Source organism: Amphibalanus amphitrite, unplaced genomic scaffold (genome assembly GCF_019059575.1).
Source record: "Amphibalanus amphitrite isolate SeventyFive unplaced genomic scaffold, NRLGWU_Aamphi_draft 000198F_arrow, whole genome shotgun sequence".
NCBI lineage: Eukaryota > Metazoa > Arthropoda > Thecostraca > Balanomorpha > Balanidae > Amphibalanus > Amphibalanus amphitrite.
In genome coordinates this window covers 680416-707198 of record NW_024881693.1, presented here as the reverse complement: position 1 = coordinate 707198, position 26783 = coordinate 680416, and the positions used below count along the sequence as shown (strand labels likewise).

At 46.8% G+C, this 26783-nt stretch overlaps 2 protein-coding genes across 4 annotated transcripts; one reads left to right on the top strand and one right to left on the bottom strand.

The window, feature by feature from the left end:
* Positions 1-735: 735 nt before the first annotated feature.
* LOC122384797 (uncharacterized protein DDB_G0285291-like) lies at positions 736-5292 on the top strand. Of its 2 annotated transcripts, none has more exons than XM_043372544.1 (6): positions 736-856; positions 1144-1328; positions 1580-3599; positions 3801-4192; positions 4398-4526; positions 4817-5292. In XM_043372544.1, exons 3-6 carry the CDS (start codon positions 3585-3587, stop codon positions 4872-4874), a joined length of 594 nt encoding a protein of 197 aa, XP_043228479.1. In that variant the 5' UTR covers positions 736-856; positions 1144-1328; positions 1580-3584; the 3' UTR covers positions 4875-5292. The 2 variants fall into 2 exon arrangements, 1 of the variants encoding a protein (XP_043228479.1); XR_006257090.1 differs by having other exon boundaries at positions 744-856; positions 4817-5286.
* A 6867-nt stretch (positions 5293-12159) lies between these two features.
* LOC122384792 (glutamate receptor 4-like) lies at positions 12160-16729 on the bottom strand. 2 transcript variants are annotated; one of them, XM_043372536.1, is made up of 9 exons: positions 16384-16729; positions 15841-16032; positions 15400-15586; positions 14776-14909; positions 14081-14299; positions 13684-13815; positions 13176-13339; positions 12713-12861; positions 12160-12546 (listed from the first exon to the last, which is right to left on the bottom strand). In XM_043372536.1, exons 1-9 carry the CDS (start codon positions 16531-16533, stop codon positions 12419-12421), a joined length of 1455 nt encoding a protein of 484 aa, XP_043228471.1. In that variant the 5' UTR covers positions 16534-16729; the 3' UTR covers positions 12160-12418. The 2 variants fall into 2 exon arrangements, with proteins under 2 accessions (XP_043228471.1, XP_043228472.1); XM_043372537.1 differs by lacking the exon at positions 14081-14299 and having other exon boundaries at positions 12295-12546; positions 13140-13339; positions 16384-16706.
* Positions 16730-26783: the final 10054 nt, after the last annotated feature.

Below are 26783 nucleotides of genomic sequence, written 5' to 3'. Positions count from 1 at the left end.
CGTTGACATCCCTACTCATCAGGGGCCCAATGCAAGATGGAAGGGGAGAAACGACTCCCTGGTCTATTTACCTATGTAGATTTGTCCAAGCACAGTGCTGGTATCATCTCATCAGCAGTCTTTCAATACCTTTTCAATATCAATCCTACACAGTCTGAACAAGGAAAAATTGGAGGTTATGATCACAGTGTATGTTATGATAGGCCTGCCAGTAATGGCGTAAGCGGTGACGACGTATTCTGCAACCACAGACCACAAAACGGTCTGCAGGACGAGCTATTTCGCTGCTAGTTTTGAGGCTAGATAAAAAGATTATCTAGATAAAAAGAACAAAAAAGATAAAAGAACAAAAAATAATGGAGAAGTGATGAGCCAAACTTTCGTGGTAGGCATTTGGAAATAGCTACAGTAACAATTAAGTAGTTTGAAATAGCGTACAGAGTGGTTTCGTATATAACAGGGCCCGACTCCCCCCCCCCCCCCCCTCCCAGCACTTCAGCGGACATGGGTCCTTCGGGGCGAGTGCTAGCCCTGGGCAAGAACAGTGCACATTGCTGCAATGGGTGCTTCAGTGACATTTTACAACAAATATATTTCTAACGATGCATTATATGCCTCTGCGCCCCTTGTCAGTCGTCACTCAAAACTACTGCACCAGCTTTTCTAAAAAGCGTCGAGTCATGATTTCATCAGCCCAAACCGCATCCACCTGCACCGCGTCGCATTTGCTGTCATGTTGACGGGGCAGTTAATGCACGGCAGGAAAGCAGTCAACATCAGTAGGCTCCAGGAGCATAAGATTTGTTTTGCATTGATTGCTGAAGAAGTGCAGCAAAAACAGCAATGATCTTACGATGTAAGTAGAAAGTTAATAGATATTCATATTCAGTTTGTACATAAATACCTACGTCAACCGGCACCGGGCATCGAGCTCTTCTTTCCACTGTGGAGACAGCAAAGGTCTTCGAGATGTCTTAGCATTGCGAGCCACTTTCCCTAATTCAATATACTCTGCCACTTTCCAATCGTAACTTGAAATGTGTTATGCATGGGCCTACAAATCAGCTAACATCTAACGTAAATACTCCCGCCTCGATTTTCGAAAACAGCTGCCATGACAAAAGCGCACTAACTCGTGTATAGGTATTCCGTGGCTATTGTACGGCATGGCTGTGACTCCGTCCTGCGAGGTGCCCTCTGCACTGGACCTGAAGCTGATGAAGGAGGTGACTGTCAACCTCGGCGAGAACCACGCCATCTCTCCGTTCGTCATGTCCACCCTGATGTCTCAGGTCTGGCTGGCCACCAACGGCTCCACAAGGGATGAGGTGAGGTAGCCATGGGATCAGCGCAATTAGTATGCAGCCTGTACTGCTTCCTCGCGGAAATATCAAATGATTAGCCTAAGTTTTGATTACTAGTTAGTAGTTACTTTTAAACATCGATATGCCTGCATTTAAATGAAATTTAAATTTATGTTGTCCATTTTGATGTATTTTTCTTCTTTTAGTACTCTCATTAGCCGGATCATAGCTGTACTTGTATCAGAAACTGACCACGGTCTATAACACGTTCACAGATAACGCCTGTGTTGGGCGTGACTCAGCCGGCGCCTCTGTCGTTCCTCACCGCCTACAAGTCTGCCATCAGCTACCTGTCGAGCTCCTCCGCATCCAGCCAGCTCACCACCTCCGTCTTCAACCGGATGTACGTCAGGAGCGGCTTCAGCGTGAGGCCTACCTTCACCAACTACCTGACCGCCTACTACGGAAACACCGTGGGCACCTTCTCCACACCGGCACAAGGTGTGACGCTCATCAACGGAGATGTCGCGGCGGCCACTGAAGATCGCATACAAGACCTCGTACAAACCAGTCATCTGCGATTCGCAGAAGTGGTTCTGGTTAGCGCGATGTATTTCAAAGGTGTTTGGAAGCAGACCTTTCCTCCTGCCGCGCCTGGTACGTTTCTGACGGGGAATGGAGAGAAGCAGGTTAACATGATGAAACTAAATCTGACCGAGTTACAGTATGCAAATATGGGTACATACGATGTTGTGGCTCTTCCGTATACGGATGAGGATTATTGTATGCTTTTGATTAGACCTTTGGAGCGTAGCATGTCGGCAGCAACTGCGCTACGAAACTCCCTGGGCACCCTGAGCGTAAACAGTATTGTTCAGCAATTGGTCGGGCAGCCAGTCTATGTTACGCTTCCTCGTTTCAAGATTGAATCAGATTATTCTCTGGTTGACGATATGCAGCAGTTGGGCATTAAGCAGATATTCAGTGCTGGGGCTGACTTCAGTAGTCTAACTGATGACTGGCAAGGTCTCTTTGTGACCGCCATTCTCCACAAAGTGTTCATTGAAGTCAACGAGAACGGCACAGAGGCGGCAGGAGCAGGTGCCGTGATCATTGGTCGCGGAAATCCGCCCGCAGATTTCAAAGCAGACCGACCATTCTTTGCAGTGGTGTACAACAAGCAGCACAAAATCAACATGTTCACGGCATATGTGGGTGATCCTACACAGGCATAGGATCCTATCCCACCCCGCGTTGCCTGGATATTCACAATATTGGATATGACTCTATGAACTTGAAACGGCAATGTCGGAACCCGCGGTCTTTGTGCGAGCGCAATATTGTGGGGCCTTTCACACCAATTAGAAAAAGCTTTCTGCACTGATAGTGACCAAAATGGGTGCATAGCATCTGGGTTTTATCTGATGTCATGATGTGGTAGGTATTTTATTAGGTATTTTCTTGAATCGTTCGACAGTTTTTGGCTGTCACCTAGCAGTTCTCTAAAGAAAAAGACGAAATACTTAGAGTGATGTTTTGAGTTATTGCATTTATGTTTATAATAAAGAATTCGTTTTATGGTCGATGAAATAGTCGGTAAGCTTGAATAGGTAAGTCAACTGGTGGGATATTTTAAAAGTTGTTTTGGGTTAACTCCTCATGCTGTGAGTCTGGATTCGAAATACACGAAATCCCGTAAGTGAAGCAGCTGCCTTTACTTTTTCTCTGCGGGTGCTGCTAGTATTCTAGAGGTACTACAGCTTTCATAAGGTCCCCAGGAAAAGGCTTGCACGCTCATATGAGCCCTTAGGATATCGCAAAAAAATAATTATAACTCTTGTTCATTTATTTGGCAGAAGAAATTAGATCAAAGAGGTGATCGAAGAAAAATTGAACAAAACCAACAATTTTTTAGCAAATGGCTGTTATGGTCGACGTGACCCAAATAAGGTAGAATACATTTGTCAGTAATATCTGATATCGGCTCAGTAGTAAGTCATCAGGAAGGAGGCAAGCCGAAAAAGCTCCGATAAACTGTAAACTTGACAAGCGTTATGCAATGCAGCCACACCTGTGTGCCTGCCGATCTGCAGTGCACGGCCGCTAGCCCACCGGCGCGCCCTTGCCCTCTGCCCTCTGAGGACCAGTGAGCCGTGATCAGCAGCATGAGCTAATACACATTAACGGAGCCCGACCGGTATAAAAGCCTGTGCGTTCCAGACCGAGGCACCAGTTGCATCTGCTCGGGGCTAGTCAGATACTGCACAGAGGAGAGACACCATGCTGAAACTGGCGGTAGGTGCTATGTTATATTCAACCTAGAGCAACGATAAATTCCTATATGCTTTGAAGCGCTTTATTGGCTCCAGAACGTTTCATTCCTTGCAATATTGAAACGTAGTTTTAAAAGCAATCTTCGCACGTCTCCAAAAATTCGTCGATACAAAGTAAAATCATCAGACGAAGTTGACATTCTTACGGTCCTTTCGGTTTCAGGCGTTCCTGTGTCTGGCTGTGGCCGTGCTGGGCCAGCAGCAGTTCGAGCGGCGCAGGCTCGGCCAGGGCCAGCAGTTCGGACAGTCGCGCTTCGGCCGACCGCAGCTGCGCTCGCAGTTCGGTCAGCTTCCTCAGCAGCAGCAGTTCGGCCAGCTGCCGCAGCAGCAGCAGTTCGGCCAGCTGCCGCAGCAGCAGTTTGGTCAGCAGTTCCAGCCCCGCCAGCAGCTGGCCCAGCCGCTGACCCAGCAGCTGGATCAGTCCGCTCAGCAGCTCGATCAGCCGCTGAGACTGCAGCTGGACCAGCCACTGAGGCAGCAGCAGCAGCGTAGCGATCCGGTGCCGATCCTCCGTCAGAGCAACAACCAGAGCCCGGAGGGCAGCTTCCAGTACGAGTGAGTGGAACGCTGCGCCTCAGCGCTTCACAAGCTTCACCTACCAAGTGATATAGGCAGTAAGAGCTAAACCAGGTGTGGCGATGTTCAATGTCCATTCCACCAGCCTGTTTGACGACAAATTTAAGAGTTTCTCGGATGAAACAGCAGCCTATCATTTTGGGGGATTTTTAGTCTAAACTGACTCAAACTTGGTGTGCCACAGTTACGCGTCGGCCGACAGCATTGAGGTCGAGGCCCAGGGAGAGCAGCGCCAGATCGGCGACGGCGTCGGCACCGTCATGCAGGGATCCTACTCGTACGTCGCCCCCAACGGCGAGCTCATCGAGGTCAGGTCAGTCCTGGTCAGGGGTGGAGCGGCGGTGGGATCGTTACGTGGATGGTGGGCTGTTTTTGTTCAATGCCTTGAACAATTTTATCACATAAGGCTGCATGGTTCCTATGCTGATCGATTAAAGGTTTTTCCATTTCAAGAAGGTACAGTGTTCAATGTAAGCCTTGCGGGTAGAGCATGACGAAATCAAAAACGTGAATGTGTAATTGCATAAAAAGTACCCATGGCACTGCCTGAGCGATCTTTGTCCTTTTCTCTCTCTAAATATTCACCATTCTGTCTGATTTCAGGTGGATTGCTGACGAGAATGGCTTCCAGCCTATCGTTTCCCGCAGCCCCAGCCAATAATCGACCTCGACAGATGTATTCTCTTCATATCAACTAGAACACAACCAGCACACCAACCGAGCAGCCATGACTGTGAACCACTCGATGAATTAGTGTATTTTAGTGTCGATGGATTAGTGTCTTAGTGTCACTTTTCCGCTTTTTGTGAGTGTTATTTCACGTATAGTTTGATCACATGACGCGAATGCACTTACGACTGCTTTGTAACTGCGTCTGATGTAGCTATGTCTTCAACTTCTGGCAAATTTTAGACTTAACAACTCTAACGCACGTCGCACGAAAAAAGACTCTGAACTTTCTGCTAGGGTGGATATTTTGAGGCAATAGTTACCTTCTGCTTTGATGTCATACCATACCTGCATCGTGTGATATTGTTGCAAGCTATGAAAATACATGCATGTAAACAAGCAAATGCGAATTCGTTTCTATCAGTGTTCGAAAAAGGTCAAGAGAAAAGCACGAGTCTTTCGTATCCACAGTCGTAGTTTGATTAGGCATTATCAATTCTTTCTTCCTTAGCCTGCTCCTGTCGAGGATGGTTGACTTGGTGCCGCCCCTGCCGGTGCTTTTGCAATTGCTAAGAATGCTTTGGGAATGGATATTTCGAAATGAATATCTCGCATTTTTAACGGGTCACTTAAGGTCAGGTCACGAGACCTCCTCACCATTCGGAGTGAATGAGAGTGCTCATGGAAGCGGCTTATTCAGCGCCGGAAATGACCTCATCTCACACTATCTTCAGCCGTCGACCACTCGCAATGCGATCGTGATTTATCGCCCTCCGTGCAAGGTCCGATGCCTGGGAGTTGCACATATTCTTTATCTTGCGTGACGTCAAATATGGCTTGCAGCTAATTTCTTATATAACACCCAGCACAATTAAGTTAGCGAGTACGGAAGGGCACCAATGGACTCTCCATGAACTTCAAATGGAATGTCATGATGCATGAGTCTTCTGAAAAGCAAAGACTGTTTTCACATACCTATCCACAAACATCTGATCACATCGCGATGAAACAAGGACTACAGGGTTTCTTAACCCTCGCCCGCACATGCCATTTTCCCATCCTAGAACGCACATGGGGGGGTGGTTGCCACCCCCCCCCCCGCGCCATTTCGTTCCTGTTGGAGATAGAGCTTAGCAGTAAAGACCAAAAAGATTCTTTGGGAAGAGACGAATCCAATGATACCCAGTTTTACCTTCTCAGGTCAGTCATTGACCTTCCAGGTCAGGTCAAACTAAAAAATGTTGCTGTTTTGGGTCACCGTTGGATATCAAGTGTGCTGCTTATCAAATACCGATGACGATGCTGTTTTCTGGTGCCAAGCCAGCTAGAACCTCTTTGTCACACTACCCGACCAGAATTTTGCTGCTGAGGTCATTTCAGGTCAAGTTAGGTCAAGGTCAATTATATGTGTTTGTATGTCTGTGTGTGTCTGTGTGTATACTGATGTGTGCACCGATTGTTTTTGGGTCCATATTACATGAAATCATGATCTGAGAAGCTTTTACCAAAAATGCAGTCAAAAAACTTCAAAAAAAGTAAACTCAGCTTGCCTAAAACGCAATTATCTTAGGTGACCTAGGTTGACCTTGACCCTGACCTTGACCCCTGTACATCGTCGAACAACATGTTCCATGATAGGTAGGAGGTAAGACTGGCAAAAAAGGCCGAAATCAGGGTGTCAAAAGCTCATAAGGCCCATGGCAAACGCAAGATGTTGAGAATTGGCGATTTGGGTCATGACATGACCTGAAAAACAAGGTCATATCTCCGAAACCAAAAATCACAGAAACTTGAAATTTTCAGTGGACATCAAGAAAGGATAGAGGAGCAGCTATACGAAAAATCAGCCTTCTAGCTCTAAAAATGTTGAGTGCAGAGCAGAAAGACTACCTGGGGGGGGTGGCAACCACCCCCCCCCCCCCATGTGCGGGCGAGGGTTAAACATTGTTATTTCAGATGAGCATAATTATTTTAAATCAGGTAGTCACCACCGTGACGCAAAGACGCCTGCCAGCGAAGAGATGATACCTTCGCAGAGGAAATATTTTGGCATCATCTGAACTCAGGGCCACACACATATTTATGGCCTTTCGTCCGGGGGAAAACTGATCGGAGGTGCCCGTAAGTTTACATATAGAAATAACTTTGAGCCACATCGGGGCATCCCAGCCAGTAATTTGGTTTCGCTTTAGTCCGTTCTGCCGCGACAGCTCCGACATCTGAGCCGGTGTAAACGGAACGCCGTCGGAACAGGGGTTTGGGGTCGGTAAGGCTCCATTCCCGCTAGCCAGCCTTTGCCGTAGCGCTCCGGGGTTTGTATGGTTTCGAACCGCCAAGTCCGGCTCAGGTCCGGCTCCCTGCCACGGTGTGCTACAGCCAGGTCTGGATGCCTGGTAGCTGCTCTGGCTTGCTGTGGCAGGAGTACGGTTGAGGTACGGCACGGCTGATGCGACGTAAGTCCGGCTGTGGTGCGGTTAAGCTCTAGGATCGTGTGTCAGCTATAGAGCTCCAGGCCTTGCCCGTCCTTCGGCCGGAACAATGCCGGAGCTAGCCAGAGTAAAACCAGATACGACCGGCAGACCGATTTTGCTGGCTGGGGTGGGGAGGGGCTGACGACCACTATTCCCAGCTTCCTGGTCACCTTACACATGTTGACGCTGACGTTGGTCTCTACCATGCTGAAGATTGATGAATGAACTGCGGGGTGTCGGATCGAACTCAAGGGAGCGATACGAACATAAATACTCTAAACGGAATAAACAGCCTTCATTCTAGTTTGATTGTTGACTGATCTGACGGTCTGACCTCCCGCCGGCAACAAGAAAATCGGTGACAGCATCTTGTTTTATTCCATATGTGGGAGAACGTCTGCCTGATAAACTGTGACAAGGATTCATTGCCATCCTTCATGTTCATTCTCATTATTCATGCAACCGCTGCAGCTGATGCCGAAGGCTCAGGGCAATGGTCAGAAAACAGAGGAAAAATCGATTTTTTATCTATCTCTCTTTCTATATCTTTTTTTTACTTTCGCGCTCTCCGTCTCCCTCTGTCTGTCGGTCTGTCGGTCTGTCGGTCTGTCGGTCTGTCGGTCTGTCGGTCTGTCGGTCTGTCTGTCTGTCTGTCTGTCTGTCTGTCTGTCTGTCTGTCTGTCTGTCTGTCTGTCTGTCTGTCTGTCTGTCTGTCTGTCTGTCTGTCTGTCTGTCTGTCTCTCTCCCTCTCTCTCTCTCTCTCTCTCCCTCTCTCTCTCTCTCTCTCTCTCTCTCTCTCTCTCTCTCTCTCTCTCTCTCTCTCTCTCTCTCTCTCTCTCTCTCAATTTATCCTTTTCTTATCACATACTTCGTCATTTCACGCGAACAGTGGCTGACCTTCCGATAATGTACGGCGGTACAGGCCACTAAATACCCTGCTGCATGTCCTAACTATCCGACTATACGAGTCGTGTAGCAGCTCTGCAGGCGCTGGAGTCACGAACAGGCTGAACTGATTGCGGAAGCTCATGCAGGATAGACCGGTAACCATCCCTGCGCCCAGCCATGACAGCATATACGAACAAGATGTAACCAGGCCTGCATAGTCGGAGTCGGCTAGAGTCGACGGTTCTCGCCGGAATCGAAATTGGATTAGACATTGCTTAGAATAAGCACATGCTCTTGTCGGTGCATATTAGCATCGTTTATACCGATCATGTGCGACGCAATTGGAATTATGTGTTGTAGAATAAGAACTTTAAGTCTAGCATAGGTCCGATAAGACATGGAGCTCCTTTAGATAAATTAGAGGTACCTAATCGGTCACTAATTACAAGGAACTTTCTCGCCCCAGCCGCCTGCTACATACATACTACAATTTAGTAGGTACTTTCAGCAAGAGAGGAACAACCACTTGTTGGTGTTTGTTCAAATGTCGACTAGAGTGAGCTTTGTTCACGGTGGCTTTTTAGTTGGTTTTTCGTGTTTATGTTTTTACCTTGAGGAGCCTTAGTAGTATCATGAAGTATCCACTATATGAAATGCCTGCAGAGTGCACTAGCACTGGTCTGCACTCTGACGCGGCATTGGTCCTCAGAGCCAAAGAAGTTGCACATAGTCATTGGCCTGATGGGTCGATGAGTCGGCTAATGTTGTCATGTGACTGGTTATTGCACGACTGCGTCGTCTATGCATATGCATTCTATTTGTCATCACGTCCCATATCCCGCCTTACAAGAGGTTATATCAAAGCTCGATCGACATTGATAGACACCGAACCTGCATGGCATTGCACGTAGTGATCCCGATCAATAAATTTAAACGATAGTGTGCTGAGCATAGTCACGACAAACACCTTAGCTGTAACTTTCAGATATGGCTTCGTTGACACTTCGTGACAGAGACAGACATACTATAGCAATAATTATGTCTGTAACAGATACGAGTGTCTTTCGCCTCGGAAGATCAGGGACATTGACGATGGCACCAGACATGTGCATGGATCCGAGTAATGGATCTATGATCTCAGTGGATCTCAAAGCAAAGTACAGGTTGGGATCTATGATCCCACCGGATCCGGCGTGAAAAATACATCTTGGATCTATGATCTCATATGATCTGACGATAAATTAAGAACATGGATCTATGATCTCAGTGGATCCCACCATGCACCACATTTGAAACCATGTTTAAAGGGTTTCTATGCCAATAAGTGACACAAAACTATGGATTATGACGTGCGATCACATAAAATCACTAAAACAGAACGTTTGTGAGTTGAAACAAGTGCTTTTTTGGGATATATGTTAACAAAAAATAAGTGAGGATCTATGATCTCACTGGATCTCAAGCAAAAAATGAGACTCGGATCTGTGATCCCTATGGATCTCTCGATAAATTACAGAGCTGGATCTATGATCCCGACGGATCCGAGATCAGGATCCGTGGGATCAGATCCCAGATCCATTTTCTCGTATTCATGCACATGTCTGGATGGCACTGACACATATCAAAGCGAAAATGTATTGCTCACGTATGAAAATGATTTATTACATTGTTCAACAAATCTGCAATGTGTGAAGGTCGACCGGCAATGCTAATGGTCAAGATAAAGTAAGGCTTCAGGGACGGTGCATGTTCCGTATACATATGAACATTTAGTAGTGAGTCATGTAGATACTTTGATGTTTATAATATCTAGCGGAAATTACGCGCAGCCTTCATAAGAAGCCTACCTTTTGGAGAACATAAATTCATCTTCTCAATAATGGCTATAACTATTGGCATGAGAAGAAGAATCTCAAATGCAAGATATTTATTGACTTCGATGTTGTTGACATTTGATAAGAGCATATCAAGTAATATAAATCGGCAATACCCTTTTTTAAATTACCTGAAAATTACCAGAAAATCAGCACTGAAGAGTCCCCGAGATGAACCTCTTGATCTTCTCTACCACCGACATGAAGGATATGCTAAACACCTATGACCTAGTCATATGCATCAGCTCGGCCGGAACCGATTGATAAAATCATCGGCTGACCTGTGGGCCCTCCCGAGGAATGAGATGGCCTGGCCCCTAAATTTATTAAACTACCTCCCTTACATCATGGCGCTATGAGCTCAGCTCAATAGGCTGGCGGGCACCCCATTTGGCCCCGCCCCAGGACCGTTTCACTCACGCCGTGCTGGGCTTCCCACAGTCGGGCGGCCCTCCCCAGTCCATCCCAGCCTGCCGTCTGGTTACTAGGGTGGCTGGCTCTCTCCCACGTCCTGCCAATGCTGCAGACGGGGCCACCTTCGCTATCCCCCCCCCCCCGTGGCCGGTAACCCACTACGAGAGGTCACACGGGGTCAGCAACATCCCGCCCGGGCGCAGACGGGGTGCCGCTGGGCATACAGCGTTTATTGCTTTATCTCAGGTTCAGCAGCCGCCAGGCGTCATGACCTAACCAGCCTTGGCGGGGATTTGCACGATCTCGGTGCGTCCACGTATTGGCAACCTTGAGCGTAGCGTGAGACGGCTCGAAGGCGGTGGCTTATGGCGACTTCATGAGCGTCAGATGGCCTCAAAGACGCGCCGATATGCAATAAATTGTGCCAGGCCGACTAAACTGACGCGCGGAAATTGAAGTGGATCAACGAGTTTTTGAGGTGATGTCAAAATCGTGAGTGGCTAACAGAAGAAATGCGTAAATTGTAAACGCATGCATGCGTACTTATGCATACGAGTATATGAGTATGCTGGCTTATGTAAAAATTCAAACTCAAGAAGACCAAGAAAAGTCATTCCCTGTAGTGTGCAGACAGCGGAGCTCATGATATTTTTAAAATTGCAACCACTGCCATAGAGCACCTATCTTCAAATAATTATATGTATTGTTGTCTCGGCGTAATAAGCATTTGTATCTACCTATTCCAAAGGTATCTATCGAACACAAAACGTATGACTCAGTCACCATCAGTTGCCTAACGAGTAATCCATGTTATTCCCCAAATATGCATACATATTACAACCACAACCACAGGCCACTCACGTGTCATCCATGCCTCTCAGTGAGTCTTTCACACACATGGTCCACTCCCACGCAAGCATCCCGCCCGCATTTTCTGCAGCCCCAGTAAACAAGGAGCCTCCCAGTGTATCTAATTGTGTGCCTGCCATGAAGGTGCACGGATGTCCAGCGTGCCTGCATTGTCCGACGGCGTGCTAAGGGACGGTATAACTTCCCGTCGAGTCGTCGGCAGCCCGGCTAATGGGTGGCGCGGCGGCTCAAAGGGTCGGCTCAATGCCGCGGGTGGCGGTGTCGGAGCGACACAATGCCTTCAGTGTGAATGGCCGGCAACGATCTGAAATGCTAATGTCATAATTAACAGGAAACTGTCACGTGCGCAGCACCCATTAGATGGGTGTTCTCTGTCCGTGTGAATTGTGAGTGTGGGTGGGTACTATGCATCCTGGGAGGTGAGGACATACGTCATATAATAATGGTGCTGCTGATAATAATGCTGATAATAAATACGCGGCTGAGGATGTTCAGCTAAATGGTCTCGCAAATCCATCGATTATCTGTTATGTCAGCCAGTTTGACCAGTCAGGAACGACACTAACATGAGACAGCTTTATTTTGGATTCAAGAAAAGCATTGTTGATAGAATGCTTGTTAAAAGTAATACATTTAAAAACTGCAAGAACACTGACAAGCGGCTCAATCGCTGAGTTCAGTAAGCACAACAATAAGTGATTTGCACCATCCTGATATACAGGTACATGCTTCTCCATGCCAGTCCCAATCACAGGCTCTCTCTGTTTTCGGCCTATATTTCTCGCCAAAACATGCGCTCATGCACACTGCACAGATCATTCGACATCGAGGGATCACACATGAATTTGACCATCACAATGATAAACATCATCAGGCTTCCTAAGCATGTCACAATTTTTTGCCATTGTGATCATATAAAGTCGCGATGATCAGATCCTCCACAGGTCTTGGCGGTCGCATCCTCCAAAGATTGGGGTGATCACGTCCTCCATAGGTCGTGATGGCAATGATCACCGTGATCACATCCTCCAAAGGTCGTGTTTGATCGGGAGATCCTCCTCTCTGTAGTTGTAGTAGATGTCCGTGCTGTTCGCGCAGTAGACGAATAGACACTCGAGCAGCAGGACTGCCATACTGAGAACAACACCTGCAGAAGGATGAATAAAATGACGGAACCATGAAAGCTCAGCGGCGTCATGTTGTTCCTTTCGTCAATTTGAAAGTAGAGTCTTGTTTGCCTGGTCACCTAAATAGTCTGCCTTTGACAGCTAGCAGCACGACCACCCTTGGTCCCACCCATTTCTGGTCCTCACCTGCCGGAACCATGTAGACTATGGCGCTCAGTTCTGGAAAGGAGAGCGGCCGCAGGCTCACAGAGGTGGCACACTCCTGATTGGTGGCGTTCCAGAACCAGCGGTTGAACAGGCTGTTCAGCGTGCCGCTCTGGTACATGACTAGCATCCTGAAAACAAAACAAACAGAGCTGATTGCTAAGCGGCATATTCCTTTAGCACGCATTAGTTAAATCGTCATTGCATCATCAAGTCACAACTTAGCTACATCCCCATTATCGTACGTGATGCAATAGCGATACGTAATAGCGACATTGAAGCCTGACAACTTTTTGATTGATTATTATGGATTATGTGCCGTTAATTCAAAGATATTTATAAATCTAAAAGATTGAAAAGAATTAAGATGTTTCCGTAATGTATGACGTGATCATAAAGAGCTAAGTACATGTAAGGCTTATTGTATGTCGCCGCTATGACTGACACTCTGTCGATTTCCTTTTTGATCTTCATGTTTTTCTGCATGACGAGGAATCCGGGGTCTTTTTTCTGGGACCGATAAACGGTTGTCCCCTCATTTTCGTTGATCGGTCGCTCTATCGGCAGCGATACCAGATCGCATGCCTTCGCTCCGAGAAGAATAAATGCCTGTGGGAGAGAGAGAGAGAGAGAGAGAGAGAGAGAGAGGGGGGGAGAGGGAAAGAGTGAGAGAGTTTACTGTTAGCAATTGTCATAAGTTATAGCTGAACGTATCACAGGAATACGTTCACACAAATCACAGGAATAGCTTTCTTTAAAACCCTTCTGCGTTTTACAATACCCAGTTACAAACAAAACTTAGCTTACCGGACCTTGCAATGACTATTTCCTCAAAAGAAAAACTGCGTTCTATGTCAATCATAAATTAAAACACTTTGAAATGAATTTCCAATGTACATACTCAAATAGCTTGCGACACCCTTTTCAGGCCCAATGGTTTTGACAAAGCTTGCCTGCTGTCTGTCGAAGGTTGTGACCGTTTTCCCGTCAAACATCTGGTTGGCGTTCTCCACTGCGAAGATTTTTATCCGCTCGTTGTCTTCCAGTCGCCGGTAGAGAGTTCTGAGTGCACCCTCTTTACTTGTCTGAGAAGACGCGATGGGGAGATGACCAGTTATCTCTACGAATTACCTAACATTAAACGTTTAAAAACGATATTTGCTCACCAACGAAAAGCAAATTTAGTACAATTTTTTTAGACGCTTCGTGAGAGGTGCTGCCTCACCTATAATCCAAAGAAAAATTTCAGAAATGAGCGTTTCTTCCGCAATGGAGATCACAGCAAATAAGGTGCACTTTACAACGAGGACAGCTGTCCTTTGGTCTCAATCAAAGGCCACATAACCGCACCTTCCAGTCTCCCGTGTAGGCCACTCCTGGCTGGATGAGCAGCGACCAGTCGGACATGGCCACAAACTCCTCCACTGAGGCGATATCCGTCTGTACCCGGAGCACGGTCAGCACAGAGACGAGCACAGCGGTGTACTCGACGTAGATGAGGATACCGAGCACACGGGCAGCCAGAGTCACTAGACGAGGCGAGTAGCTGCTCGGAGTGCTGGCCCAGCTCTACCGGGGGGAAGAGAGAGGGAGCGAGAGAGAGAGAGAGAGAGAGAGAGAGAGAGAGAGAGAGAGAGAGAGAGAGAGAGAGAGAGAGAGTCCGCTAGTTAGATAGAATCGTTTTGTGCCCTAACTTAATCGATGAAAAGAATGGAGCTTTCTCAGCTGGAAAATTACTAAGCTATCAAAGAATGTGAAATAGGAAACAGTTCAGGCTCCAGAATAGTTCAGTCAATGGTGATGGACAAAGCACTAACCCGAATACTGCTTACGATTTTATTGACAATGTGCATTGTGCAATGCATTTTACGTCCATGGACCAGTAAACTATGCTGTCTGAACTGCCAGGTGTGAGTACCGAAACCACTTACCCTAATTACAATAATCCAATTCCATACCCTAACCGGACCTCCAAATTACTCCCACAACCCATTCTAAGCCGTTTCAAATCCCTCGCTCCTCACGCGACGTTTGAACTCTCGCACCTGCTGGACGACACAGCCGAGTACGTGCAGCAGGCTGGAGGCGGCGTCGAACGTGCGCACGTCCTCCGGGTCACGGGGTCGGGTCACGAACACGGTGACCCGCAGCAAGATGGCCGCCACCAGCATACTGCACACTGCGGAGGCGAGGAGATCGGGGGATTTAATTTAGGCGGAAATTTAGGTATGGGATGTTTGGGAAATTAAAAACAATGATCATTCTGTACCTCTGATAATGTGATTTCTTTTTCTAAGTCGCCACCCACGATCACTGATCAGGTGACCAGGAGTGCCCCCTCCCTCTATCGTAGCGACACACAGAACCTTATACGTGAACACCAGAATAACTTAAAATTTATACAGGGTGCGCAAAAAGTTCTGGCCCTCTTCAAAAAGTCAAAACGCGGTTAAATATAGTATAAGCTAAGAGATAAGTGTGTGTCATGGTGTAACCTTCGGTTTTGACGACGACAAAAATGAAACTGCGATTTAAGTTAAAACGCAGTTTCATTTTTGTCGTTTTAACGCCCTAAGAAATTCAGATTCCCTTAGATTAGCTTATTCAATAGCCTTCATTTAGTTAATTAAGATACATAGTTGCCAAACATTTTCTGCCCCCACACCTACCTAGGCAGATCCAGACATTTTTGTCCAGCGGTGTTAGCAGTGACTCCATCTCGTCCATGCTAGCCTGTGGTCGTCCCGGTACGTAGAAATTAATCTCTTCCACAGCTACAGGAACCTTTCCAACAAAGTCGACCACCGACTGCCTCTCTCGCCGCCAGGACATGGCTGCCAAGCCCACGTGAGCTTTCTGAAAACGATAAAGGACAGCATTGTCGTAGCTTATTTTAGCTCTCACATAAAACACGGACCGTGCTATCTCCGTCCTCTAATTTACGAAACTTCAGTCTTACGTCGAAATCCACTTTGTGACACGTACAGGTGGCCACTAGCTATACCTACCTGTTAATCAGATGATGTTCAATTACATGCCCAATGACAACCAAAAGCATTCAATAATAGCAAACAACATTCGATAAACTCGCGATGCCGCCGATCTCTCACCTTGTCCACGAGCCTGCCGACCAGTCCGCTGAACGTGCCGTCCGGCCGCTGCACGCCAAAGTCGCCCACCGTGTTGTTGATGTCGTACTGGATGGAGAAGCCGATCTCCTCGGACAGGACCGACATCAGATCGGCCAGGTAACCGGTCACGTTCTGAGAGTCCTGAGGGTCCACGATTGTGTACGGCGGGTTCTGCCGACAGAAAAAAAAAACAGAGAAGACCCTTCTGTCAGAACTATGTAGAAGGGGTGGGACTGGAGGTGCGACACAGCAGGCCGGGATCAGCATTTGTTTCACACTATCTGCTGGGTGAATTGTAAAGTGACCAAAGAAAACACACATAATGATCTTGATACGGACTAATGATGGTTAATATTTCTATCGGAATAGTCACAACTCTAGGAAATAGAAGCGATGCATCAGAATCTGGACAAAATATAGGTATCACGGCACGGCAGCATAGCACAGTTTTGCTAATCTATATGTAACGAATATGGCAATCCACTGATTCATGGACAGACCGACACAATTCGGTTCACTCACGTGAAAGGTGGCGACGACCAGCGGGTCGATGTCTGTGTTCAGAGTGGGCCAGTCGCCCAGCTGCTGAAGATCCGCAGACCTGTCCACAGCCGGGTCCACCAGCTGGTGGACGCCGGAGGCGTTCGGGGACAGCTGCAGACGGCCCCCCATGCCTTCAGAGCAGAGGTGGTCTGGGACACGAAGGTATGAAGTGTTATTTACTATTAACGTGTATTGACTAAAAAATAAAGCTTAAGTTTCCTGATGAGCTGACTTTTAAGTTTGATCAACAATAAGCTCTGAAGCCTTTAGAGCTCTGTGTTTACTTACCCCGCAGACGCGGGGCTGGGGGCAGCCGGGCCACCGCGCCGGGCCGCGCCGGCTGGCCAGCTCGTGCCCTCGGGCTGGAGATCACGTGACCGGCATCAGATCACGTGACCTGGCCAAGGCCAACTTGGCACGGCGTGAGCTGACGATTGGCCAGTCGAAGTGGTGGCCATTTGTTACAGAAAGTCACTAGTAAACGCTATCAGGCATGGAGACGCCGGCTTATATGAACAACACAAAAGCGTACCTTTTTGTGTGTGGAATGGGAAAGTCACTCCAGGACCTATCGTTGTCTTTTTGGTAGGTAATGGGCTCTTTTTGTTACATTTTTTGCGACTGATTAGCAGGAAGAATGGCAAGAAACTGCTGTAAAGAGGAAAAGAAACTGAAAACAAAGCACTCGGGAGAAAAGCAAAGGCCAATGGTGAGAACATCTTTTCCATGTCGATTCTTTTAAAACCTCTCGATAGCCACCCCTGCTATACACTCTGGTCCCGCTACACTCCTCTTCTAAGCATTCAATGTAGGTACCGGAGGTGTGAGAACTGAAAGGGAACATGTCCCTTCGGTTTTTGAAGGCGTGAAAATAATGCTGTAGTGTATAGAGCTTATTCCTGCTTATACCTACTCATTTACTTCACAGTACGTCTGTAGTAACTACAAACTTAAGTAACGTTCAGGCTGTTCTAGAAATATGTATCAAAGTGTTTCAGAAGCCATTGATTGTGCCAAACTGACACAACATCTGCCCACAAAGTTTGCATTGCATGTTTATGTACCATGTTCGATCAGAGCATTTTCGATGTAGATATTACTGAACACAAGCAGTTTCTTCAGTGCATTGCATGACCGGCTCATACAATCGCGGTTAATGCGTGGTTCACACCGGATCCGTAATGACCGTTACGTTCCGTAATGAATACGGTGGCGATTAAAAAATATCTCGAAAGTGGAGGGCACAATGCAACGCGCATGCGTACTTCGATTTTTTTGACGCCGTAACGCCGTAATGGTTACGGATTCGGTGTGCACCGGGAATTGCCATCGCTGAGCGTCACCGTTCGAATCAAGTGCGCCAAAACTCTATCAAGTTTATAGGCAAGCGGAAAATGGACTAAAGCCAAGAGCTGTTTTTAATATCAGAGCGTCAAAATGTAGACTTGTTTTACTCTCTTCCTTTTAATTTTTTAATTACACTCTGACATAGCGGTCTGCAGTGGTATCGAGTAATATCATTGTTAATTAAACGCCGGTGGGCAGAACACTGGACGGATATTCTTGCATTATTTCTTGCATTTTACAAGAGGGCATGTCAATGCCCGTCAACGCTAAAGTTTATTTCTTACATTCTTTGCTATTCGTGGGTGATGGGAATACCGACGGACGCCAGAATCTGTATTGTATACCATTTGCTCGATTGGCTTGCCAAGAGTCAATGTGGATTCAAACGTCTGCAAATATCTACAAGTCCAAGTATCAAATTTAGCAAGTAGCAGGGGCAATATGGCCGGTGAAGTTTACTCAGAACTCCATGAAACTCAGAACTCAACATACAAGATACAAAGTAGGCCGTGAGCGTTACACGCTGAGGGCATGCTCACAAGAAATAATAATCATTGGCAGGTTGATTCGAGCTAAGGTAAAAGTCCAAAGGGTCCGCACGTGCGCACGAGCAGACCGCTGCCCTCGTCAACATTTGGAAGCTTCATAACTGCTCGGCGATACCTTGGCTTAACCTACCAAAGATGCAATCCCCACAATCAGAACATGTCATTAAAAAGGGGTAAGCACGCGCGCACGTAGTGCAGACCAATACGCTCGCTGACCTGTGAAGTCTACTAATATGCATGGTGTTATTCAGCATACGTAATATAAGCTCTATCGGCCCAGCCGATCTGCGGTTATGGAAAAAGGGTGCGCACGTGCGCACGTGCTAGCTCAAACCCTCGCTGACTGCAGTACAATCTGCAGGTCAGCATGGTGTCATTTGGCATACTTAATATGAGCGTTATCGGCCCAGCGGATCCACAAATATGAAAAAGGGGTACGCACGTGCGCACGTGCAAATCAATGTCTTTGCCAACCCGTGCAATCTACTTATAAACATGGTGCTATTTAGCATACAAAATATGAGAGCTATCGGCCTAGCCGATCCACAGATATGAAAAAGGGGTACGCACGTGCGCACGTGCAAATCAATGCCTTTGCCAACCCGTGCAATCTGCTTATAAACATGGTGCTATTCAGCATACAAAATATGAGCGCTATCGGACCAGCGGATCCCCACATACTAAAAAGGGGTCCGCACGTGCGCACGTGCATACTAATGTCTTTGCCAACCTGTGCAATATTCATATTTACATGGTGTCCTCTAGCATACAAAATATGAGCGCTATCGGCTCAGCAGATCCCGAGATATTAAAAAGGGGTGTGCACGTGCGCACGCGCTGAAGCCGGAATTCAAAACCGTTCAAAGATCACCGAATGTGTAGTGTGTACCCAGCCAAAACAACAAACAAATTTTGAGCTGTATCGCTTCAGCCGTTCCCGAGTTCTGAAATGACGAGCTCTTCTGGAACCTCTCACGTCGCACGTGGCACGCGCTGTAACAGGCACTCATGAGTTTTATAGATAGCACAGTTCCACGAAGAAAGGATACATCCCCTCTCCAAAGAAGACCGCTCATCAAACAGTCAAACCGTTTTGGAGATACATGTCAACAAAAGTCATTACGGCGGCCGGTCGGGCCGAAAAGTTCAATTTTCCCAACTTCTGTTACGTTCCGTAACGAGTACGGTGGACGCTGCCAGTTTACGGCGGCTGGTTGCCACATTTCAACTTCGTCTAGAAAAGTCACAATGCTTGGGGAATCTTGAGAAATATCTAGCTCATTACGGCCGTAACGGTTACGGCGTCATTACGGATCCGGTGTGAACCACGCATAATTCGTTCACGGTTTGTTGTCTGAGTTCACATGGCGGTTATGGCGTGTCTATAGATTTTCCCTTACGTATACTGTATGACAGTGATGGCGATTAGTTTGAGATTCCGCTGCAATGTGGTTGCACGTTTTGATGTCGATGTTGATGTGTACTAACTGGTTGTTTTTAGACGGGATTCTGCAGCGCAATTATAGCAAACACTTGTCACCTCGCTTTTGGTGGATCGGGGCTTTATGCGGCTAGCCTCATTTTGGTTGAAATCCCTTACCCCTTTCCTAAGTGCTTCTAATCGATTAAAAACATATTTGAAAACTTCCCATGATTTCAACGACAGACTTTGCACATTCGTATAAGCATGTCAACTGAGCAGAAAGCCCTTGCCAACTAACGATTCATTGATGTGAAAAGGTCCATTCATGGCCACCAAACTTAGACTCATTTTTAGTTTATGACAATTTTCACTTTTTCTTTTAACAAAAAGGAAGACGTCTTTTTGCTGTTTCTGACAGGTGACAGCCAGGCGTTTTCGTCAATTCGTGTCCAAATTTCGAGATCCACGAGTGTAGCTTTATGGTTTGAATCGCAATTATTCAGCGTACTATCCAAACTTCTCCAATTATTTTTAGGACTTCTCACCGTCGGCATGAACACGACCTGGGCCCATTAAAGAAAAAAACTAACAAACTGAAATCACGCATCTATGTTGTGTCAAACACCATTCCAAGAAGTTCTTTTTAGGGGACTTACCTCAAAACCTGGTCATGTTCGGTGTCCACGACCGTACTGTTTTGCTTCACCTTTCAGCTCTAAGAAAAGTCATCATTTTGCTTTGTCAACGTCTTCGCGATATGATGCAAGATTGCGCCAGGATCACACAAATCACCGTCAGCCTTAGATATTGCACCAACCACTGCGGCAGTGCTAATAACTTGTTTGATGCCGATCGTGACAGGTTACAGAAAGGCAATCAAATCACACCTCTTCGCGGATAGTTCGTGGTTGTGAAAAGAGCACACACCTCCCCAATCGAGGCACCTGGTCGTAACGGCGGCGGCGGCGACTGTGGTGTCGGCGCCGTCGGCTTTGGGTCCGTCGGCGTCGACAGTTGCCGACACCTGTTGGCTCCCACCGTCCATTCATTTCAGGTCGGTCGGAACAGGCGGTGTCGGTGCTGTGCGGCGCGTGCTTCGCCGTCACGTCAGGACCCGCCGAACCCGGCCTAATAGACCTCCAGAGGTTAATGAGACCCTGTTGGAGACATAATGATGCGGCGACAGTGTGAACCGTGAGTAGGGCGCTGGCTGTATTTGAATAATGAGTTAGAAGATGCGATGTTGGTCGTTTTGGTGGCTGTAAACAGCTTATTGCATTGTTGTGTGCCCTTTTCATGCCATGCATGTAGTTGTGTGCGATACATCGCGACGGTGTGAATGCAGTGACCTATCCATAAATACGGTACATACCGTGCAGACAGCAAAGGCCGACATCCAGCCGATGAACAATACGAGTAGCATCCAAGTAGAACAGCCGTTTGGGCTTAACGAATGGTTACTAATAGTTCTTTTGTGAGGGGTGTTATGCGTGGTTCACACCGGATCCGTAATGACGCCGTAACCGTTACGGCCGTAATGAGCTAGACATTTCTCAAGATTCCCCAAGCATTGCGACTTTTCTAGACGAAGTTGAAATTTGGCAACCAGCCGCCGTAAACTGGCAGCGTCCACCGTACTCGTTACGGAACGTAACAGGAGTTGGGAAAATTGAACTTTTCGGCCCGACCGGCCGCCGTAATGACTTTTGTTGACATGTATCTCCAAAACGGTTTGACTGTTTGATGAGCGGTCTTCTTTGGAGAGGGGATGCATCCTTTCTTCATGGAATTGTGCTATCCATAAAACTCATGAGTGCCTGTTACAGCGCGTGCCGCGTGCGACGTGAGAGGTTCCAGAAGAGGTCGTCATTTCATAACTCGGGAACGGCTGAAGTGATACAACTCAAAATTTGTTTGTTGTTTTGGCATGGGTGCACACTACACATCCGGTGACATTTGAACGGTTTTGAATTCCTTCAGCGCGTGCGCACGTGCACACCCCTTTTTAATATCTCGGGATCTGCTGGGGCGATAGCGCTCATATTTTGTATGCTAGAGGACACCATGTAAATAAATATTGCACAGGTTGGCAAAGACCTGTGCATGCACGTGCGCACGTGCGTACCCCTTTTTAGTATGTGGGGATCGGATGGTCCGATAGCGCTCATATTAAGTATGGTGAAAAACACTATGTTTTTAAGCATATTGCACGGGCTGGCAAAGACATTGATTTGCACGTGCGCACGTGCGTACCCCTTTTTCATATCTGTGGATCGGCTGGGCCGATAGCGCTCATATTTTGTATGCTGAATAACACCATGTTTATAAGCAGATTGCACGGGTTGGCAAAGACATTGATTTGCACGTGCGCACGTGCGTACCCCTTCTCCATATCTCGGGATCCGCTGGGCCGATAACGCTCATATTAAGCATGCCGAATGACACCATGCTGACCTGCAGCTTGTACTAGTCAGCGAGGGTATAGGCTAGCACGTGCGCACGTGCGCACCCTTTTTCCATAACCGCAGATCAGCTGGGCCGATAGAGCTTATATTAAGTATGCTGAATAACACCATGCATATTAGAAGACTCCACAGGTCAGCGAGCGTATTGGTCTGCACACGTGCGCGTGCTTACCCTTTTTAATGGCATGTTCCGATTGCTTGGGATTGCATCTTTGGTAGATTAAGCCAAGGTATCGCCGAGCGATTGTGAAGCTTCCAAATGTTGACGAGGGCAGCGGTCTGCTCGTGCGCACGTGCAGACCCTTTGGCCTTTTACCTTAGCTCGAATCAACCTGCCAATAATTATTAGGTATTTCTTGTGAGCATGCCCTCAGCGTGTAACGTTCACGGCTTACTTTGTATCTTGTTTGTGGAGTTCTGAGTTCTGAGTTTCATGGAGTTCTGAGTAAACATCACCGGCCATATTGCCTCTGCTACTTGCTAAATTTGATACTTGGACTTGTAGATATTGGCAGACGTTTGACTCTTGGCAAGCCAATCGAGCAAATGGTATACAATCCAGATTCTGGCATCCGTTGGTATTCCCATTTCCCATCATCCACGAATAGCAAAGAATGTAAGAAATAAACTTCAGCGTTGACGGGCATAGACATGCCCTCTTGTAATGCAAGAAGAGTTTTGGCGCACTTGCTTCGAACGGTGACGCTCAGCGATGGCTATTCCCGGTGCACACCGAATCCGTAACCATTACGGCGTTACGGCGTCAAAAAATCGAACTACGCATGCTCGTTGCATTGTGCCCTCCACTTTCGAGATATTTTTTAATCGCCACCGTATTCATTACGGAACGTAACGGTCATTACGGATCCGGTGTGAACCACGCATTAGACGTGGAAAAAGCTAAAACATCATGTTTCTTTTTTACCGCATAATTCATGTCCAAATGTTACTTACTGCTGCAGTTGTATAAGCGCTCAGTTCCGTCCACTGAAGCGAGATGTCTTACAAAAAAAATGACTCATGTCCTCTGGAAAAATCCAGCCAGATATCCAGATATCCTGGCTTAATCCAGATAAACAAATAACAATTATAGCACCAGTGTTTGTAGTTGCATGCTATTCATCAAGCATGCTATCCTCTGAATAGACGCGTTTACATAGGGTTTGTTGCAAGCTTATATCTCCGTCCATGATGTTGCAAAAGATGCCAATGGTGCTGAACAATTTACAGAATGATCCCCTCTAAATATTTGAAGACCACTGCATCGAAATTATCGCCAAATTAACGAGCTACAGCTTGTTTGTTTGTTTGTTTGTTTTTTTTTTGGTTAGGCCCTTTCGGTCCAATGAGACCATTTCAGAGCCGGGAGGATGATAGGATATAGGGGGAGACATTGGTCTGGGCAGGCACCCTAGTGAGTCGCCGGGGCTGAGCCCGTCCAGAGGACAGGCCACCCAGCCCCAAGGCACTCTCTGCACCCGGTTACGGGGTGCGCTCCCTCGGGAGCAGCGGTGCCGCTCCAAGGGAGCAGCCCGCATGAGATAAAGTTGCCTGTCCAGCCCGGAGGGGGTTGCGGCGTGGAGGAGAAGGATTTCAGTATCCTGAGGATAGAAGCACGGAACGGTGTGAGCTACAGCCTCGTCAAATATGCTATGTAAACCGGGTTAATGTGTCTCTATCACGAGTTACAAAATAAATATCATGCAAATGGCATTAAAGGAAATAGTTCACATTTTAACATGGGTTTTGAACTGGAATAGCAGTTCCGTAGCTTGGGCTGAGACGAGCATAAATCAGGAGCTTTTACAGCCCAACGATCACCCTAGGCAAAGATATTCTATTTGTCGTCCCGAAAAATGTGTCTTGCGTTGAGGATGTGTGCCTTGCATATATTCGCATCCAGTATGAAACGAGCATGGGTCCCGAAAATTCTTCAGAAACTAGAGAAATTATCTACGAGAACTCTAGAGAAATTCGCTCCAGTGAGGCGCTCCAGTAACAAAAGCACGAGCAGATCGCCCAAATGCCGGTGGCCGCGATAATTACGGAGCGAGCGAAGCGAGCGTAGTCTTTCCTTAGATTAACGGAAATTTCTGAGTATGAGCGGCCGGCCGGCCGGCCGGCCGTGGTCACGCTTTTGCGAGGCTTATATCTCAGCAACCACTTGACCGATTTACATGCGGTAATTTTTGTAGGGTAGCTTCATTCCTGCTACCAAGTATTGGACTATTCCCGATGCATGTGGGTGACCCCTTATGCACGTGCCACGTGCAAAACGAAGAGGTGTCACTTTTGCAATTGTTGCAATATCTCGGTAACTACTTGGCCGATTGCGCTGAAAGTTGGCATGTAGGTAGGCACCCACTATGCAATGCATATCCATGTGCCAGAGTTGAGGTGCTGCTGCACGTGCGCACGTGCAGGGGTCGATTCCAGATCTCGAGAACGGCTGGACCGATGACGCTCAAATTTGGTACATGGTTAGGGACCGGTTAGTAGGGTGCCGTGCAAAAGTCAGTTGGGACCCATTTTGCACGTGCGCACGTGCAGGGTGCCGCCTCCAGATCTCGAGAACGGCTGGGTCGATTGTGCTCAAATTTGGCACATCGATAGAGACCGGTTAGTAGGGTGCCGTGCACAACTCAGTTGGAGGTACCCCCTCGCAATTTCGGTGCAAGGCTCACCCTCTCGCTCGCTCCGTTAGTCGCCCCAAAAGGCGTTATACTGGTTTCTTAGTTTCTGAAGAATTTTCGGGACCCATGCTCTTTTCATACTGGATCGCGTGTGCCTTACAGAAACTGAAAAGTTCTTCCTATATCAAAAATATAGAAAATAATCTTTTCCTGTAAAAAGGTTTATTTTCTTTGCTGATCATTTTGAACATAAAAAATCACAAATCCATTGCAAAAAAAATAATTTCGTGAAAGTGAACTATTTCCTTTAATTAATCAAACTTACCCTGAATTCAGCATTGAGATTGTTCTTGTTCGATATACCAAATTGCCTAGTCATATTCAAACTGAAAAAATCGCTATTTGACGCAAATGAAAAATATAAAGGCAATATGTGTTAGGCTGTAACAGCGATTCACTCACTACGAGCCGAGGTACGGAGAAGAGGAGATCCTGGGTAAGAGTGCTGCCACCTTCGGCGATCGTCTCCGTGTAGGGTGCTGCCATCTTACGAGGTACTTCTGGTTACCGTATGAGGTAGAGTTGGTGAGTTGATGTCCACCCCGTTGCCCTATATGCCATAAATAGGTCAAGGTGATTTAATTCAGCAGTCCATTGTGCCTTAGGCTCAATCCAGTACCAAGAGATTAGATGATGATAGGGCACATCAGCATCAAAACTATCCTGTAGAGTGTAGGCTGCCAACGCAAGAGGCGATAGCAAAAGAATGCGCGAGGTGGTCAGTGGGTCTCGAGTCTTTGGCTCTGTTTTAATGATTTACTGATGATATCATAAAAGTTTTAATATCATCTTAGCCGACAACTTGTTTTTGCTCATTTTTTTACGTAGCTAAGAAAGATGGTTACTTGAGCCAAACTTATGGATTTTTAGGGGCTCCTGCCCCGCAAAATTTGAAAGCAAATTGTTGTTTATGAATTGCTTCTTGGAGCTGCACTTGTATATATCAGTACCTACTGTAGGGTGAACATTTCCCGTAGTGCATAGACGTTAAAACAGAATGCATGATCTTGCCATATAACTGATATGCATAACGATAAGTATTTCCGATAAGTGTTTCACATGATATGGCTATCTCTGACTGCAGCTCAGCCATGGCTCAGAAACGCGGATAGGATTTTGACCTGACCACAGATGGCTATTCATATGTAAATTGTGCTCGAAAAAGACATCAGATAGCTATAGAATGAATAGAAATCGGACAGGGGAAGGGAGCACATTCCGTCGCCCGTCCGTATTTGGATGACAAGCGGGGGCACAGCTGACTTCGAGGAATCCAAGGCGGCTGGGGCCTTTCGGTATTGCTACAGTACAGGGAGAGGCTTCAGTTCAAGCTTTGAAGTAACGTTGAAAAATAGCCACTTTTAGTGTCATTGTCTTCTGTTGCAAGAAACGATATATTGCAATGAATCGCCCTATGTGTTCTTTATTCTGTCCAAGATATGTCTGCCCTTACTGGTATTTTTAGTCGCCAGCAATATGTTTGCATGAAAGTGAACAAAGTATTTATGGTCATGTGGTTATGGTTAGGTAGCGAAATCGTTGTAATAATGGACTTCTATGTTTCAAAGGTCACACAAAGCGGTCGCATTCAGCATCTGGTGGACTGGACTGGTAGGACTTGCAAGTTGTTTCGATGTACGAGCGTTTCTGTGTTGCATAAGTCGTGAAACACTAGCTCAACTGTTTGCTTTTTCACCCTATAGCGTAGATATGTAGCTGTCTGTTATTGCAAGAAACAATTTACCACAGGTAATTGTCTCTTTTCGCTTTGCTCTGCTATTCCTCTCGATAAGAACAGCTAATTTCAGTTGCAATAAATCAGGCGACACAGATAACGAGCAATCAACTGGAGAATGAGAGGCAATAATTATTTATTTGATGGTTCCGGCCACCAGAGCTGTTT

What these genes read in the sequence shown, in the direction of transcription:
- LOC122384797 (XM_043372544.1), top strand. An exon ending in GAGGGCAGCTTCCAGTACGA is followed by an intron (nt 4,193 to 4,397) that starts GTGAGTGGAACG and finishes GGTGTGCCACAG; the next exon opens with TTACGCGTCGGCCGACAGCA. An exon ending in GGCGAGCTCATCGAGGTCAG is followed by an intron (nt 4,527 to 4,816) that starts GTCAGTCCTGGT and finishes GTCTGATTTCAG; the next exon opens with GTGGATTGCTGACGAGAATG.
- LOC122384792 (XM_043372536.1), bottom strand. Translation starts at nt 16,533, where the DNA reads ATGGGGGGCCGTCTGCAGCTGTCCCCGAACGCCTCCGGCGTCCACCAG. An exon ending in TCGGCAGGCTCGTGGACAAG is followed by an intron (nt 15,587 to 15,840) that starts GTGAGAGATCGG and finishes TATCGTTTTCAG; the next exon opens with AAAGCTCACGTGGGCTTGGC. An exon ending in AGTCTACATGGTTCCGGCAG is followed by an intron (nt 12,547 to 12,712) that starts GTGAGGACCAGA and finishes ATCCTTCTGCAG; the next exon opens with GTGTTGTTCTCAGTATGGCA.